Source organism: Erpetoichthys calabaricus, chromosome 17, assembly GCF_900747795.2.
Source record: "Erpetoichthys calabaricus chromosome 17, fErpCal1.3, whole genome shotgun sequence".
Classification (NCBI taxonomy): domain Eukaryota; kingdom Metazoa; phylum Chordata; class Cladistia; order Polypteriformes; family Polypteridae; genus Erpetoichthys; species Erpetoichthys calabaricus.
Window position 1 is genome coordinate 81,523,150 of NC_041410.2, and position 12,533 is coordinate 81,535,682.

The following is a 12,533-nucleotide window of genomic DNA, read 5'->3' on the forward strand; positions in this document are numbered from 1 at the left end:
TTATTATTTCACTAGAAAATATGATCAACAGCTTGAAGAAGCATTTTAAAATAACTTAATAATCAAAATACTGAATTCTGTTTTGTGCATCTACTTTACCTGTCAAGCAGATTTTGCTCTTTCCTTGAGGATGAAGGATCCATATTTATCTTCATTGTCTTGAGAGATGATTAAAAAAAAATATGTAAATAATGCATTCCTGTCATTAGTCTGTTTTCTCATAAATGTTTATTTATTATACCATGTCTCTGATTGTTATAAATCCTACTTATCTACAAGTTTTTCTTGCCACCAATAATCTACCACCAATTAACCTTTACCATACAGTTCTATTCATCTCACAGCAATTATGATTACATCTTGCCTGAAGATGAGGCCTGAGTTGCCTCGAAAGCTTGCATATTGTAATCTTTTTAGTTAGCCAATAAAAGGTGTCATTTTGCTTGGTTTTTCTCTACATTCATAATGGCTAACACGGTACAACACCCTAGTCTCACAGCAATAAAGAGCTCATCATAAAGTGTATTTTCAATATCCTCCTTCCTTGAACTTACTGTCTGGTTTACAGAGGAATTCCCCTTTGCAAATGTAGGAATGATACGGTCAGACAATGTAATAGGTGTGATCTGTAGGGTAAGAAATGGGCCCAGCATTACTCCGCAACATTACAAAAGGGCAATGGGGCAAGAGGAGTCCACCACACTATCAGAGGGTAACAAGGGGGTCTTGTTAATCATCAGGAGGTCTGCTGTAAATCATGGAAGACTAGCTATCTGGGAGCTTGCAGGCATGATATCCAGAGGGTTAGTGGGATTAGCCCAGAAGCAGCCGCTTGGCTGGGGTGTCCCTATTCCTTCTGGACTGTTAACCTGAGAGTTTGGAGTCAGAAGATGAGTTAGGGTTAGGAAAAGGGCCATATGATGAGAGAGGAAGATATGAAGAAGTGGGAGTGTGTGGTACTTTAATGAAGTAGGCAAGTGGAACAGCCATCCCACTAAACAGACCAGTGGAGAAGACCAAAGTGGTTTAAGGGTTTGCTTTTACTTTCTCGTATACAATACGAAGTATAGGGAAAGTATTGTAATCATCCAGAGATTGGATGTTGAGATTTTGATGAATTTCGACATTTTAGACCTCACTGACTTTTTCATATACTAAGTATAGGAAAAGTATTAGAATCCTCTAAAAATTCAGTTTCGAGATTTTGATGAATCTCTACATTTTAGACCTCCATGAGTCCAAAAATACCATTTTTGGAATTATGTGTGTGTGTGTGCGTGTGTGGGGGTGTATGTGTGTGTGTGTGTGTGTATGTAAACACGATAACTTGAGTACACTTTCACTTAGGTCAACCAAATTTTGCATCTAAATATTAGGTACAAAATGTAGATTTCTTCAACTTTTGGGCTATTTCCGTTAACCAGATGTGATATTTTACATTTTATTCATGCAACTGTAGAGTCCGATTTATTCAACTTTACTTTAATAATAATTGTTCAATATATTATTAATTTGATTTGAATTGTTGTTGATGATTCTTTAATGTACATAATATAAAAATATAATCATTGTGTTGCGGTTTACTCCTAAAATATCCATCTCCATATCTGAGTATAAGAGAAAGTCTAGGGGAGACCACTCCCAATTTTTTACCTTGTGTTCTTTTTGTCCTTTTAGCTACACATTGTATGGATTCCTTGTCTCGTGTACTTTGTTGGTAATAAAGGCACATTTTAAATATGGTCTTCATTCTGGCCTTAAGTGAAAATAAAAAGCACCGCCTATCATTCACAACAATTACAGCTTAGAGTCTAAAATTCATTTCTGTTGAAAAGTGTGAGTTTTATATGTGGCTTGTGTAACACTTTAGTTTAGGTACTACAAAAATGCATCACTTGAAACAATGCAATCACTCACTTACTGTTATGTAGCAAGACCTTAATCAAAGCTTCTTTTGGTCCTCCTAACTCTTATTAAACATCAGTAGATCAGTTATTCATCTCTGTGCCATGTGGCATATTGACATGATGGGAAAATTACTTGATAATATTCACAGGCGTTATACTAAATATGTAATATAGAGAGAAATGTGTCTCAGTTAAGTCACCTCAGACCACCACAAAGTTACATTTTGTTAGTAGATTAAACTACAGAGATGAATAAACACTTTACTGATGTTTTATAAATGTTATGAACACTCAAAGAAGTGTTTGTTATATAATAATAAATGAGTAATAAATGCATTTTTGCAGTACCTAAACTAAAGTGTTACCATGACTTGCATTAAAAGATTAGAGCAATGTGACAAGAGCAAGCCATTCAGTCCAACAGCCTCATATTGTTGCTGTCTACTAAGGATAAGAAGCTCTTGATGATTGGCTGTTTTTCCATAAGAGGAATTCTCATTCTGTTTATTTTCACAAATACTTTTGTCAAATGCAATTTTATATGGAAACAAAGACCCAAAAGCACAACATGCAAGGTAGACACCTGTCTGATGCCAATGTATCACAGGGCAAACACACACTGGAGAAATCAGTTCATTGATAACCCATGATACGTTTAAGGTTTCTCTTGAGTCAGCCTCCAATTCAGAATAAAGCCTACAAGACCAAAAATAAAGTGCAACCAGAGGGTATTTATTCAATAAAATAAAGTTCAGCAGGAGATTACTGACATACTGTAAGTACACTCTAGACAAAAATAAGAGCCTTATAGCCCGGCCTTGAGCACTTGACTTCCAATCTACTATTGCCCACAATGCTCCCCTTCTCACTCTCTTTCATTGTCTTCTGACCTCTGTTTCTTCCACCTGTTGCCTGAATGTCCCTACTTTACTACACAGCTCTAAACTCCCCTCGATAGGTAGGGTAGGGGGGCAGCAATAAAGACACCAACGGTTCACCCAGCATTAGTTCCAGAATGAGGACAAGTCCATGACTGTAACAGAAACAACCTAGAGCTCCCTCTAGCTGTCGCTGGCTGTTTGAGCCCCTTATAAGAGTAGTCATCCTATATTAACCTTAGACAGCCCATTCCGTATCATGGCCCCCATTTTTCCTTATCCAGGATTATGGGTTCTCTAGTCTGGGGAGAACTAACATCCTGTAGTTTAATTCAGGTGCTCTATTTTCTTCTCAGAACCCCAAGACATTCATATTAGGTTGACTGGCAAGTTTAATTTGGGTCAGTATAAGTGAGAGTGAGTGTGCATGTGAAAATGCCCTACATTGATTCCGAACTTGTGTATAATGTGGCTGGGATAGACTCCGGACCCCATCAAACTTGAATTGCACTAAGCAGATTAAATAAATAGATGGACTCTGGAAAAATCCATGTCAATACTGGAAGAATACTCTGTAATTGTAATTGAACCCCAGTGTTGTGTCAGTGCTACCCAAAACTTGCTGCCATTCTATATGGCTTAGAATTTAAACTATTAAAGCAAAGCAATCCTATCTTATAGTGAAATGTAAGCTTTTGTTGGTGTAAATAAAAATCGGTGCTGCAGGAGTCGAACACAAGCAATAATTGAGTCTAGTGCAGCATTTCTCAACCTTTAAGTATTTGCGACCCGAGTTTTCATAACAGTTTAAATTGCGCCCCCACTAACGTTTTTTTGAAAGGAGCCCACTAATACCAATTTGTTCTTTTTTAATTAATGATATATCATAGATGCCAGGGGCGGACCGTGCATTTCACACCTAGGCCTTCAGTAGTGCTCCGTCTGAATCAACCCGCCCCTCAAAAACTAATTTATGGTTATAAAAACCATCTGAATATGCAGAAATACAGTATAAAGAGCAGTTGCATTGCAGAATGATAACTCCTGTAGCTACAATAAATGCCTTTATTGAATAGACAAACCAGGGGTGAACAAGTTCCTTTCTACTGCAGCTACAGCCTGCGACACACATAAAAAACATCAATAACAACTCATAAACTTGCAATATTATTTAGGAAAATTGCAACATTTTACTCACCAAAAATTTGGATTATTTGTAAACAAAATCCATCCTCCTCTCTTTCCTCAAAAACAGTTCAATTACTCTGTCGTACAGATTATCCGTGCGCTTCAGTTCCATCACGAAGTCCCTTTCTATCGCCATCGAAGCTAATGCTGAAAGTCAAACCTGCCCTGTCGTATTTCTGGCTTAAGTTTTAATTCGCTTTAGGGCTGAAAATGTCCGCTCGACAGAAGCAGTGGACACGGGAATGCTCACCGCCAAACATACCAATGTGTACTAGCTGCCCCATGATGCTCTCATTCAGATTTTTATATTACACCATCCTATCCAATCAACGGGTCTGAATACGGTGACGTTGCCGTACGCCTGCTAGAGGGCCCTAGTGAAACCAACTCAAAATCTGATTGGTTGAAGCAACAGTTTAATCGACATTTATTTTGTGTTAGAGGGCTTGCAGAACGGATTGTGAAGGCCTCCGGGCAGACTTCTTTGATTTTGACCCTGCCTGGCAATAAATGATGGCTGAAATGTGATTGGTTAAATGCTTTAATAAGAAAATAAAAGTCTGGAAGCAGCACAGCCATCGGAAAAGCTATGAAAGGAAGCGAACAGACTATTTGGAATTATTTAATAAGTATTCATGGACAAAATATAATTAACATCAGTTTGTGATTCAGATATTTTTTTAGGCCAGCAGAGAAGGCCTTGCAGGCCCTGACGGCGCACCACTGATAGATGCATATTTTATTATACCTACTTAACTTTTATCGACATTTATCTAACTCTATATTTATGTTTCTAGTATCAGAATGTAGTTTAAGTTAATCTGTTTTGGTTTCAATATATGTATTTTTCATATTTTTGATTCTTGCTTTCTTTTTTGCACATCTTCGCGCCCCCCTTTTTGTTACTTCGTGCCCCCCTAGGGGAGCCCACCACACAGATTGAGAACCACTAGTCTAGTGAATACACTAAGAAAAAATGTATTAATAAATACCTACAAATTTGGAAATTCTCATAAGTGGGCACCTATTTTATATTTCCAAAATAATTTTACTCTTGTTTTTCAAAAAAAATTAAACCAGTTTGAAATCTGAAACTTCTTCAAGATCCTTTTCAAGACAGGAAGAAAGAGAAAAAAAAAAAACATATTTATGATTCGTTGATAATAAGGATGTGAAGGAGTTGCGAGAATTGGTAGGCATGTCTCTTTTTATTATTTATGAGCAACCTTTAACATTTAATACTTCATCCATTAACCAGAAGTATGTACAGTATGTGTAGCAAGTGAGGGTGAGACTCTTGCACAGCAGACGACACGCAGAAAAGCTCATGAATGTGTCTCCTCTGACCAACTATCTCTAGCATGGGGAAGAAAACCCTGGTAAGCAAAGGCCTAGCTGGCATTGTCATTCTTTTAGCAGCTACCACCTTGGCTTCATTTGTTGCCTTATTTGTGGACTACTCACAGTACAGGGAGACACACAATGCAACAGTGGCGCCCGAGGATATTCCCACCAGCACGACACCCACAACTCCGTGGGGCCAGTGGAGCGAGATAAGGCTACCAGACACATTGGCACCAGAGAAGTACTCCATAACTCTATGGCCTCGGCTGACTCCCGAACCCAATGGCCAGTACATTTTCAAGGGGAGCTCCAGCGTCTCTTTCCGATGCATTAAAAAGACAAACATCATTGTCATTCACAGTTACAATCTGAATTTGGTCACATTTGATGGATTTCATGCAAAGCTGAGTGGACGAGATGTTCCAAGCCAACCAAAGATTAAGAGTACCTTTTTTACAAAGGATACTCAGTACCTGACAGTTGAGCTCAAAGAGAACCTGATACCTGACAAACTCTATGACCTGTACACTGAATTTAGTGGGGAGCTGTCAGACGGAGGCAACGGCCTTTACCGAACTGAATACATGGAAAAGGGGAAAAAAAAGTAAGTGAACGTCTGTTCAATCTGTTTTGGGCTTATTTCATTCCTTTACTTCATCCTCATGGGCTTTATGTGTACTGAATTTCTTTGAAGGAGTCATCCATCGCAGTCATCTCCCATTCTCCTTACAAGTTCTTTTGACATTGTACGGCAATAATTCTCAATATGTTCTTCTATATTTCTTTGTATATGATTGTTGCATTTAATTGAGAAATAGGAACATGTGGCAATCAGATTGACTTCCTTGATTATATTGTGACAAAGTTGGACTATTATCACCTCCATTTGATTTCTGATGGCAGTCAGCTGCTTTTTTAACATTGTTTTGTAAGTTTACAACGTGCCTGGCTTTACAACACACCCATCAAGGTATCAGTCCTAATTGGACTCCTTTCCCAAATCATTGATAGCTTATTCAAAATGAATAGCTCCTATATAGTATGGCACAACTGTAAGATGGCGATGTCTCATGTCTTACCACTTTCTTGTTTTTGTTTCTTTTTACTTGGAGTGCATACAACCTGGTACTCTCTGTTGATCAGTTCTGTAGGATTATTTCTTTCAGACAGAACATGGCCAGTGGTTCTCTGGAAGGTGAGCCTACCTGCTGGAATCTTTGTCTAATGGGAATCAGATATCAAGGATAGGTACTTATGATCTGATGGGCATGGCCTCTCTGAGTCCTGCTCACTCACACACTTCAAAACCCTGGTTCTGAATGTCCGCAAATGGAAGAACTCATTAGGTAGAAAGATGATGATGATTAACATTGACAAAGATGTTTGCCTTTTTTTTGGATTCAAGACAACAGAAACCCAAACTACATCAGTAATGTTGCCTTCTTCATTGGCGTGTCTTGAATTGTAGATTAGGCATGACATGATGGTGCTGCAGTTAGCATTGCTGTCATTGCTGTTTGAATCTCACTCCCCGTGTCTGTGTGTTCTCCTCTCGTATCCCAAAGAAGTGAGTGCTATGTTAGTTGGTGACCTCTTTGGAGTTAACCCTGAGCATCTCTCAGGCTCAGAAGTCTATGTAAAAACTGTTAATGTCAATGTCAATGTGAATTTATTTATATAGCACATTTAAAACAAACATAGTAATGCTGTGGCCAAAGTGCTTTACAAAAATAGAACAAATTAACTTAAAACATAAATAGAAATAAAATATATGAACATAAAATAAAATATATAATAAATAGAAGTAATGTTATATACATAAAAAATAAAAGTAATGTTATATAATCACAAAGAGGAAGCCATCAGTATTACTGAAGGTCACGGAATGCAAGTGAATAGAAATGAGTCTTTAATCTTGTTTTGAATAGTTCAATTGTAGACGACTCCTTTATGTGATGAGGTAAAGAGTTCCACAGGCGAGGCGCAGCAGCTGCAAAAGCCCTGTCCCCCTTGGTTTTACACTTGGTACGAAGGACAACCAGAAACAGCTGACCAGAAGATCTAAGCACTCTAGATGGCTGATGTAAGACACACAATTCAGATAAATAGGCAGGAGCAAGCCCATGTAAAGATTTAAAAACTAGCAGCAAGATTTTAAAATCAATTCAAAAACTGACAGGCAGCCAGTGTAAAGAAGCTAAAATAGGAGAAACATAGTCATACTTTCTTGCCCCAACCAGAAAGCGAGTGGCAGCATTTTGGACCAACTGTAACCTGCGTATCAGGGATTTGTTAATCCCAGAATACAGCGAGTTGCAGTAATCGAGGCGAGAAAAAATAAATGCATGAGTAGCTATCTCAAGATCCCTAGAAGATAAAAAAGGCTTTATCTTACCTAATAGACGAAGTTGGAAAAAGCAACTCTTGACTACAGAATTTACTTGTTTCTCAAAAGAGAGGTTACTATCAAAGGTAACACCAAGATTGCGGACTTGAGGTTTGGAAAAGACAGAGAAAGAGCCGAGAAGTCCAAGACCAATTTGGGCTTTAGCTGATGGACCCACTATAAGCACCTCCATTTTATTTTGATTTAGATCAAAATTATTAGCTATCCAGGATCTTAATTCAGACAGACAGTTGTGGAGTTGATTTGTTGTAGAGTTGCAGACAGGAATATAAACCTGAGTATCATCAGCATAGCAGTGAAAAGAAATGTTAAATTTCCTAAAAATCGCTCCAATAGGGTGAAGCTATATGGAGAATAAAATAGGACCCAAAATGGATCCCTGAGGAACACCACATTTAAGAGGAGCAGTAGATGAAGAAGAGGAATTAAAAGTCACTGAAAAGTGTCTACCAGTTAAATATGACCTGAACCAGTTAAGACCAGCCCCTTTAAGCCCAACAAAATGTTCAAGCCGCAACAGCAATATCTCATGGTCAATGGTGTCAAAGGCAGCGGACAGGTCAAGGAGGAGAAGGACTGCCACATCACCTGAGTAATTAATAAGAGAGATGTCGTTGAACACTTTCAGGAGTGCCGTTTCAACACTATGATAATGCCTAAAGCCAGATTGTAAATCTCAAATAAATTATTAGAGTTAAGGTGATCAACCAATTGATTATAAATAATTCTTTCTAGAATTTTAGCCAGAAATAGTAGTTGTGAAATTGGACGAAAATTAGCTAAAACTTCATGATCTAATTCTGCCTTTTTGAGACAGGGATGGACTGCAGCATGTTTAAAAAATGAGGGCACAACCCCCGAACTAATTGAATCAATGATGATGGCTAATAAGGGTGGGCCCAACACATCAAAGGCTTCCACTAAGAGACGTGGTGGTACAATATCGAGAGGGCTGGAAGCTGGTTTAAGGGAGTCAATAGTTCTTTTTAGCTGTGAAAGTGAGACTAGATCAAAGGATTCTAAGACAATGTCATGATTAACAGTAGAAAGTTCATACAACGCCACGGCGGATGGTATCAATTTTGCTGACAAAGAATGATAGAAACTACTCACATGACGGAACAATGCTATTTGATCCCATCGCAGAGTGGGGGTGAATGGCCACATTAATTGAATTAAATAAGACCCTAGGATTCTTTGAGTGACGGGATACTAAATTGGCAAAGAAATGTTGTTTCGTTATCTTAACTTCAGTCTGGAAATTGAAAAGAGAAGTCCTAAAAATCTGTTTAGAGACAATCAGTCCATCTTTTTTACAACGCCGTTCAGCAGTTCGACAGGCGCGGCACAGTGATTGTGTATTTTCATTTAGCCAGGGAGCAGGTCTGCCCTTATTTCTGCGTATCTTGGGCGGAGCAATTGAGTCTAAAATCGTTTTACAAGAAGAATTAAATTTTACGACAGAATCATCGATGCCATTATTTTGGTCATGCACATAAAGCTGAGAGAAAATGGTTTTAAAATCAGATATAATAGAATAATTTAAAAAGCGCGAGCAGCGTGGGGGACAGCTATTAGTCGGGACATCAACAGTAATATTCAAATCCATCATTATAGAAAAGTGATCAGTAAAAGAAACATGACATAAATCAATATTATTCACTGAAATATCATGAGTAAGAACGAGATCGAGGGTGTGACCTAGAGAGTGGGTTGGCATATTAATATGCTGTATAAAATCAAATGAGTTCAAAAGTGATAAAAAGTCATTGACCAAAGGTTTCGATTGACAACAAACGTGAATGTTGAAATCACCAACAATAAGAACTTTATCATGAGAGAGGGTGATATCAGCCAAGAGATCAGAGAATTGAGAGATGAAAGTTTCATTAATTACAGGAGGTCTATAAACCACGGCAAACAGCAGAGAAGGGTTGCTGCACACTTCAAAAAGTTGAAGTTCAAAGCTGCTAAACAGACTCCTTGTAAGGGTCCGACACAAGAACATACTTTTAAAAATAGTGGCAATGCCTCCCCCCACGACGAGTCAGGCGAGGAGAGCTTAAAAATGAATAACCTGGTGGAGTTATGTCAGTAAAACAAGAAGGGTCACCATTTAAAATCCAAGTCTCAGTGATAGAGAAGAAATCCAGATTATTTGAGGTAATAAAGTCATGCAGAATAAAAGTTTTATTAGACACTGATCTCACTTAACTCTGGATGTCTCTTGGGCTGTTATGAGACGATGTACAACACTGAGCCTGAATAACAGTTCGGTCGGCTGCCATCTAGTGGATAAAATGATATAATGCTGCTTAAAAATCACGAATATTTCTATGCATTTTGCCACGCTATGGTAACTCATCAATATTTATGAGTGGGGTGGAGCCTTCAACTAAAACACACAATGGTGTGGAAATGAAATGCTGTAAATCTGGTTTTTCACCAAACTGAAACAGAACCATTATTTGAATTGAGGGATAGTGATGAAAATATTCACCATGTGTTGATATACATAATGAAGCTGAAGCAAACAGCATATGACCAAACTGCCATGATATGCCTATGACTTCAGGCATGTAACCTTCTAGCGAGGTGCAGTATTTACATGGCAAAAAGGCAAAATGATTGCGGTCATGTGGGAGGAAGGAAAGATGTTAAGCAGCTGTAAATGTTAGTTTCAGAGGAAATGCGGAAGTCACTAAGCCTTGCATTATGGTAGCACAAGGAACACGTCAATCATGTGATTCAGACTCTGACTTTCTACCCTATTGTGTGCAAGCAACAGAAAAAATATTATAAATGTGTGCAAAGAAATACACTTCTTCTGTCCAGGCTGTGTATTGGTAACTTTTTAAAAATATATTACACAAAGGATGCGTACTAAAACTGCTTCAGCACAGCGGTGGACACTAAGACATACCTTTACCATTGCATTTATGTTGACGTTTTAGAATTTATATGCTTCTGTTACACAAAATAACATTTTTTGTAGTTGAACAAACTTCAACCTTTTTGTCTCGTTTTTCTGGGGGTAAACATGACACTAAGGAAGTTAAAGTGGCCCACTGTGAGTGCGTCTTGATTTGTATGGTCACCCTGTCCTGGTTGAATTCCTGCCTTGTGCCTGATGCTGCTGGGTTAGACACTGAACTCCTCGACTTTGAGATGAAATAAGTGGGTTTAAAAATGAACAGAAGGGCATTACAGATCTCAGGCAATACCAATCAGAACAAATGAAGGATTGCTTAATTGCCCATTTTGCTTATTATTGTTGTTTTTCTGTACTGCACTGGACATTTATGTGACCTATTAACAAACAGTTATTTGTACATTTTAAGCCACTTGCAGGTTAGCACATACAAGGGGGCTCCGCCCCCTGCTCGCTTCGCTCGCCTACCCCCGGCGTTGGGTATCCTGAAATATATTAGTCGAGCTCGTTCGTTTTGGAGCCGTGCCCACTTTGCCCGCAGCATTACAGACACGCGTTGTAGGCTCCTGAGTTCATTGATTTTATCCAGGCGGGCTCGTGTTTGTATATCCGTCAGTCGAGCTCGTTTGTTTTGAACCCGTGCCTGCTTTGCTTCCGCAGTTTCAGACGCGCGTTCTAAGTGCCTGCGTTCATTGATCTTATCCAGGTGGGCTTGTGTTTGTATCGTTGAGCTGTATTGTGTTTGAATTTGGTGTAAAGCGTTCAGCGGTTTGTACAATCCCAAGCAGCACATTATTCCTAACTTCACTCCGCAGTAGTGCCACTCACAATATGGCGGTGACGTCTGCGCCTTCACTCCGCAGTAGTGCCACACACAATATGGCGGTGACGCCTGCGCCTTTCGTACTATCTTTGTGGACCTGTGGGGCCTCCGTAGCCTCCCTGGGGGGGGGGGATGGTGCAGCGCAGAATCCTCTTTTTTGTGTGGTTGTGTCGTTAGTGGTAGCTATGGGCGCGTTGATAAGTCTGCTGGTGTTATGGATCTGCTCAGCCCATATTGCGCCTTCTTCAAGAGAAGGTTGTTTCTTTGTGGAACGCTTTTAAAGGTATTGTGTGGCCCTGTTGTTTATCTTGCATTAAGTTAGAAATACGGGACACTTTAGGAGAAGTGCTGTCCATTGTGTAAGGAGCAGGACGTGAAGGTCTAAGTGTAAAGGTTCAACTGTTGAGTTCTGAGCAGAGCACTTCAGCTGCTTGTGCTCCATCTGTCAGTGTCTTGTGTTTATCGTGGCGTCCAGCTGTCACATGTCCACTCACCTTCACTGAAGGGGCACCTCAGTGTACTTAAATACTTGTTAGCATACAGCATTTTGTGTCAACATAGTTGTTTGACAAGGTGGAGGATAGCCCACTCAACCTCTCAACCCCTCAAACCACAGATGTACAAATAAATATTAGATAACAGGCATGTTTATTTAAAAGAAAAAAAGGAGATTTAAAGATAGTAATAAACATTCAAGCAATTTTGATTGTAGGCCATGGAAAATCATCAATCAATCATGTCCTGCATGTATGGAAAAACTTTATTTCGTTATTTACCTGATACCTTTATTCAAGGCGACAATATTTGAGATACTCCTTCTTTCTCCACAGGGAGTTGTCTGTCCTCCATACCCAAATCCAACTCACTTGGATGAAGTCAAGCAGCTTCTTATATCTCAGACCCAAGAGTACTTCCTGTTTTAAGGCATAACCCGTTGGAAGCCCCACAAAGTAGGGATTGCTAATCCCAGCAGCTCCTCCAGCGGCCTCCATGGGACTACAGGTCCCAGCATGCCCTGTGGGTGTCTATGTGGGAATCCTAGCCCAGAGATGAT

The 12,533-nt window shown here is 39.2% G+C and overlaps 1 protein-coding gene across 1 annotated transcript in view; it reads left to right on the forward strand.

The window, feature by feature from the left end:
• The first annotated feature begins 5,269 nt into the window (after positions 1-5,269).
• Positions 5,270-12,533, forward strand: part of LOC114667470 (aminopeptidase N-like) — a 108,394-nt gene continuing 101,130 nt past the window's right edge. The window contains exon 1 of the mRNA XM_051920884.1: positions 5,270-5,921. Within this exon, the coding sequence (XP_051776844.1) occupies positions 5,335-5,921 (587 nt within the window). The 5' untranslated portion in view covers positions 5,270-5,334. The remainder of the gene's footprint in view (positions 5,922-12,533) is intronic.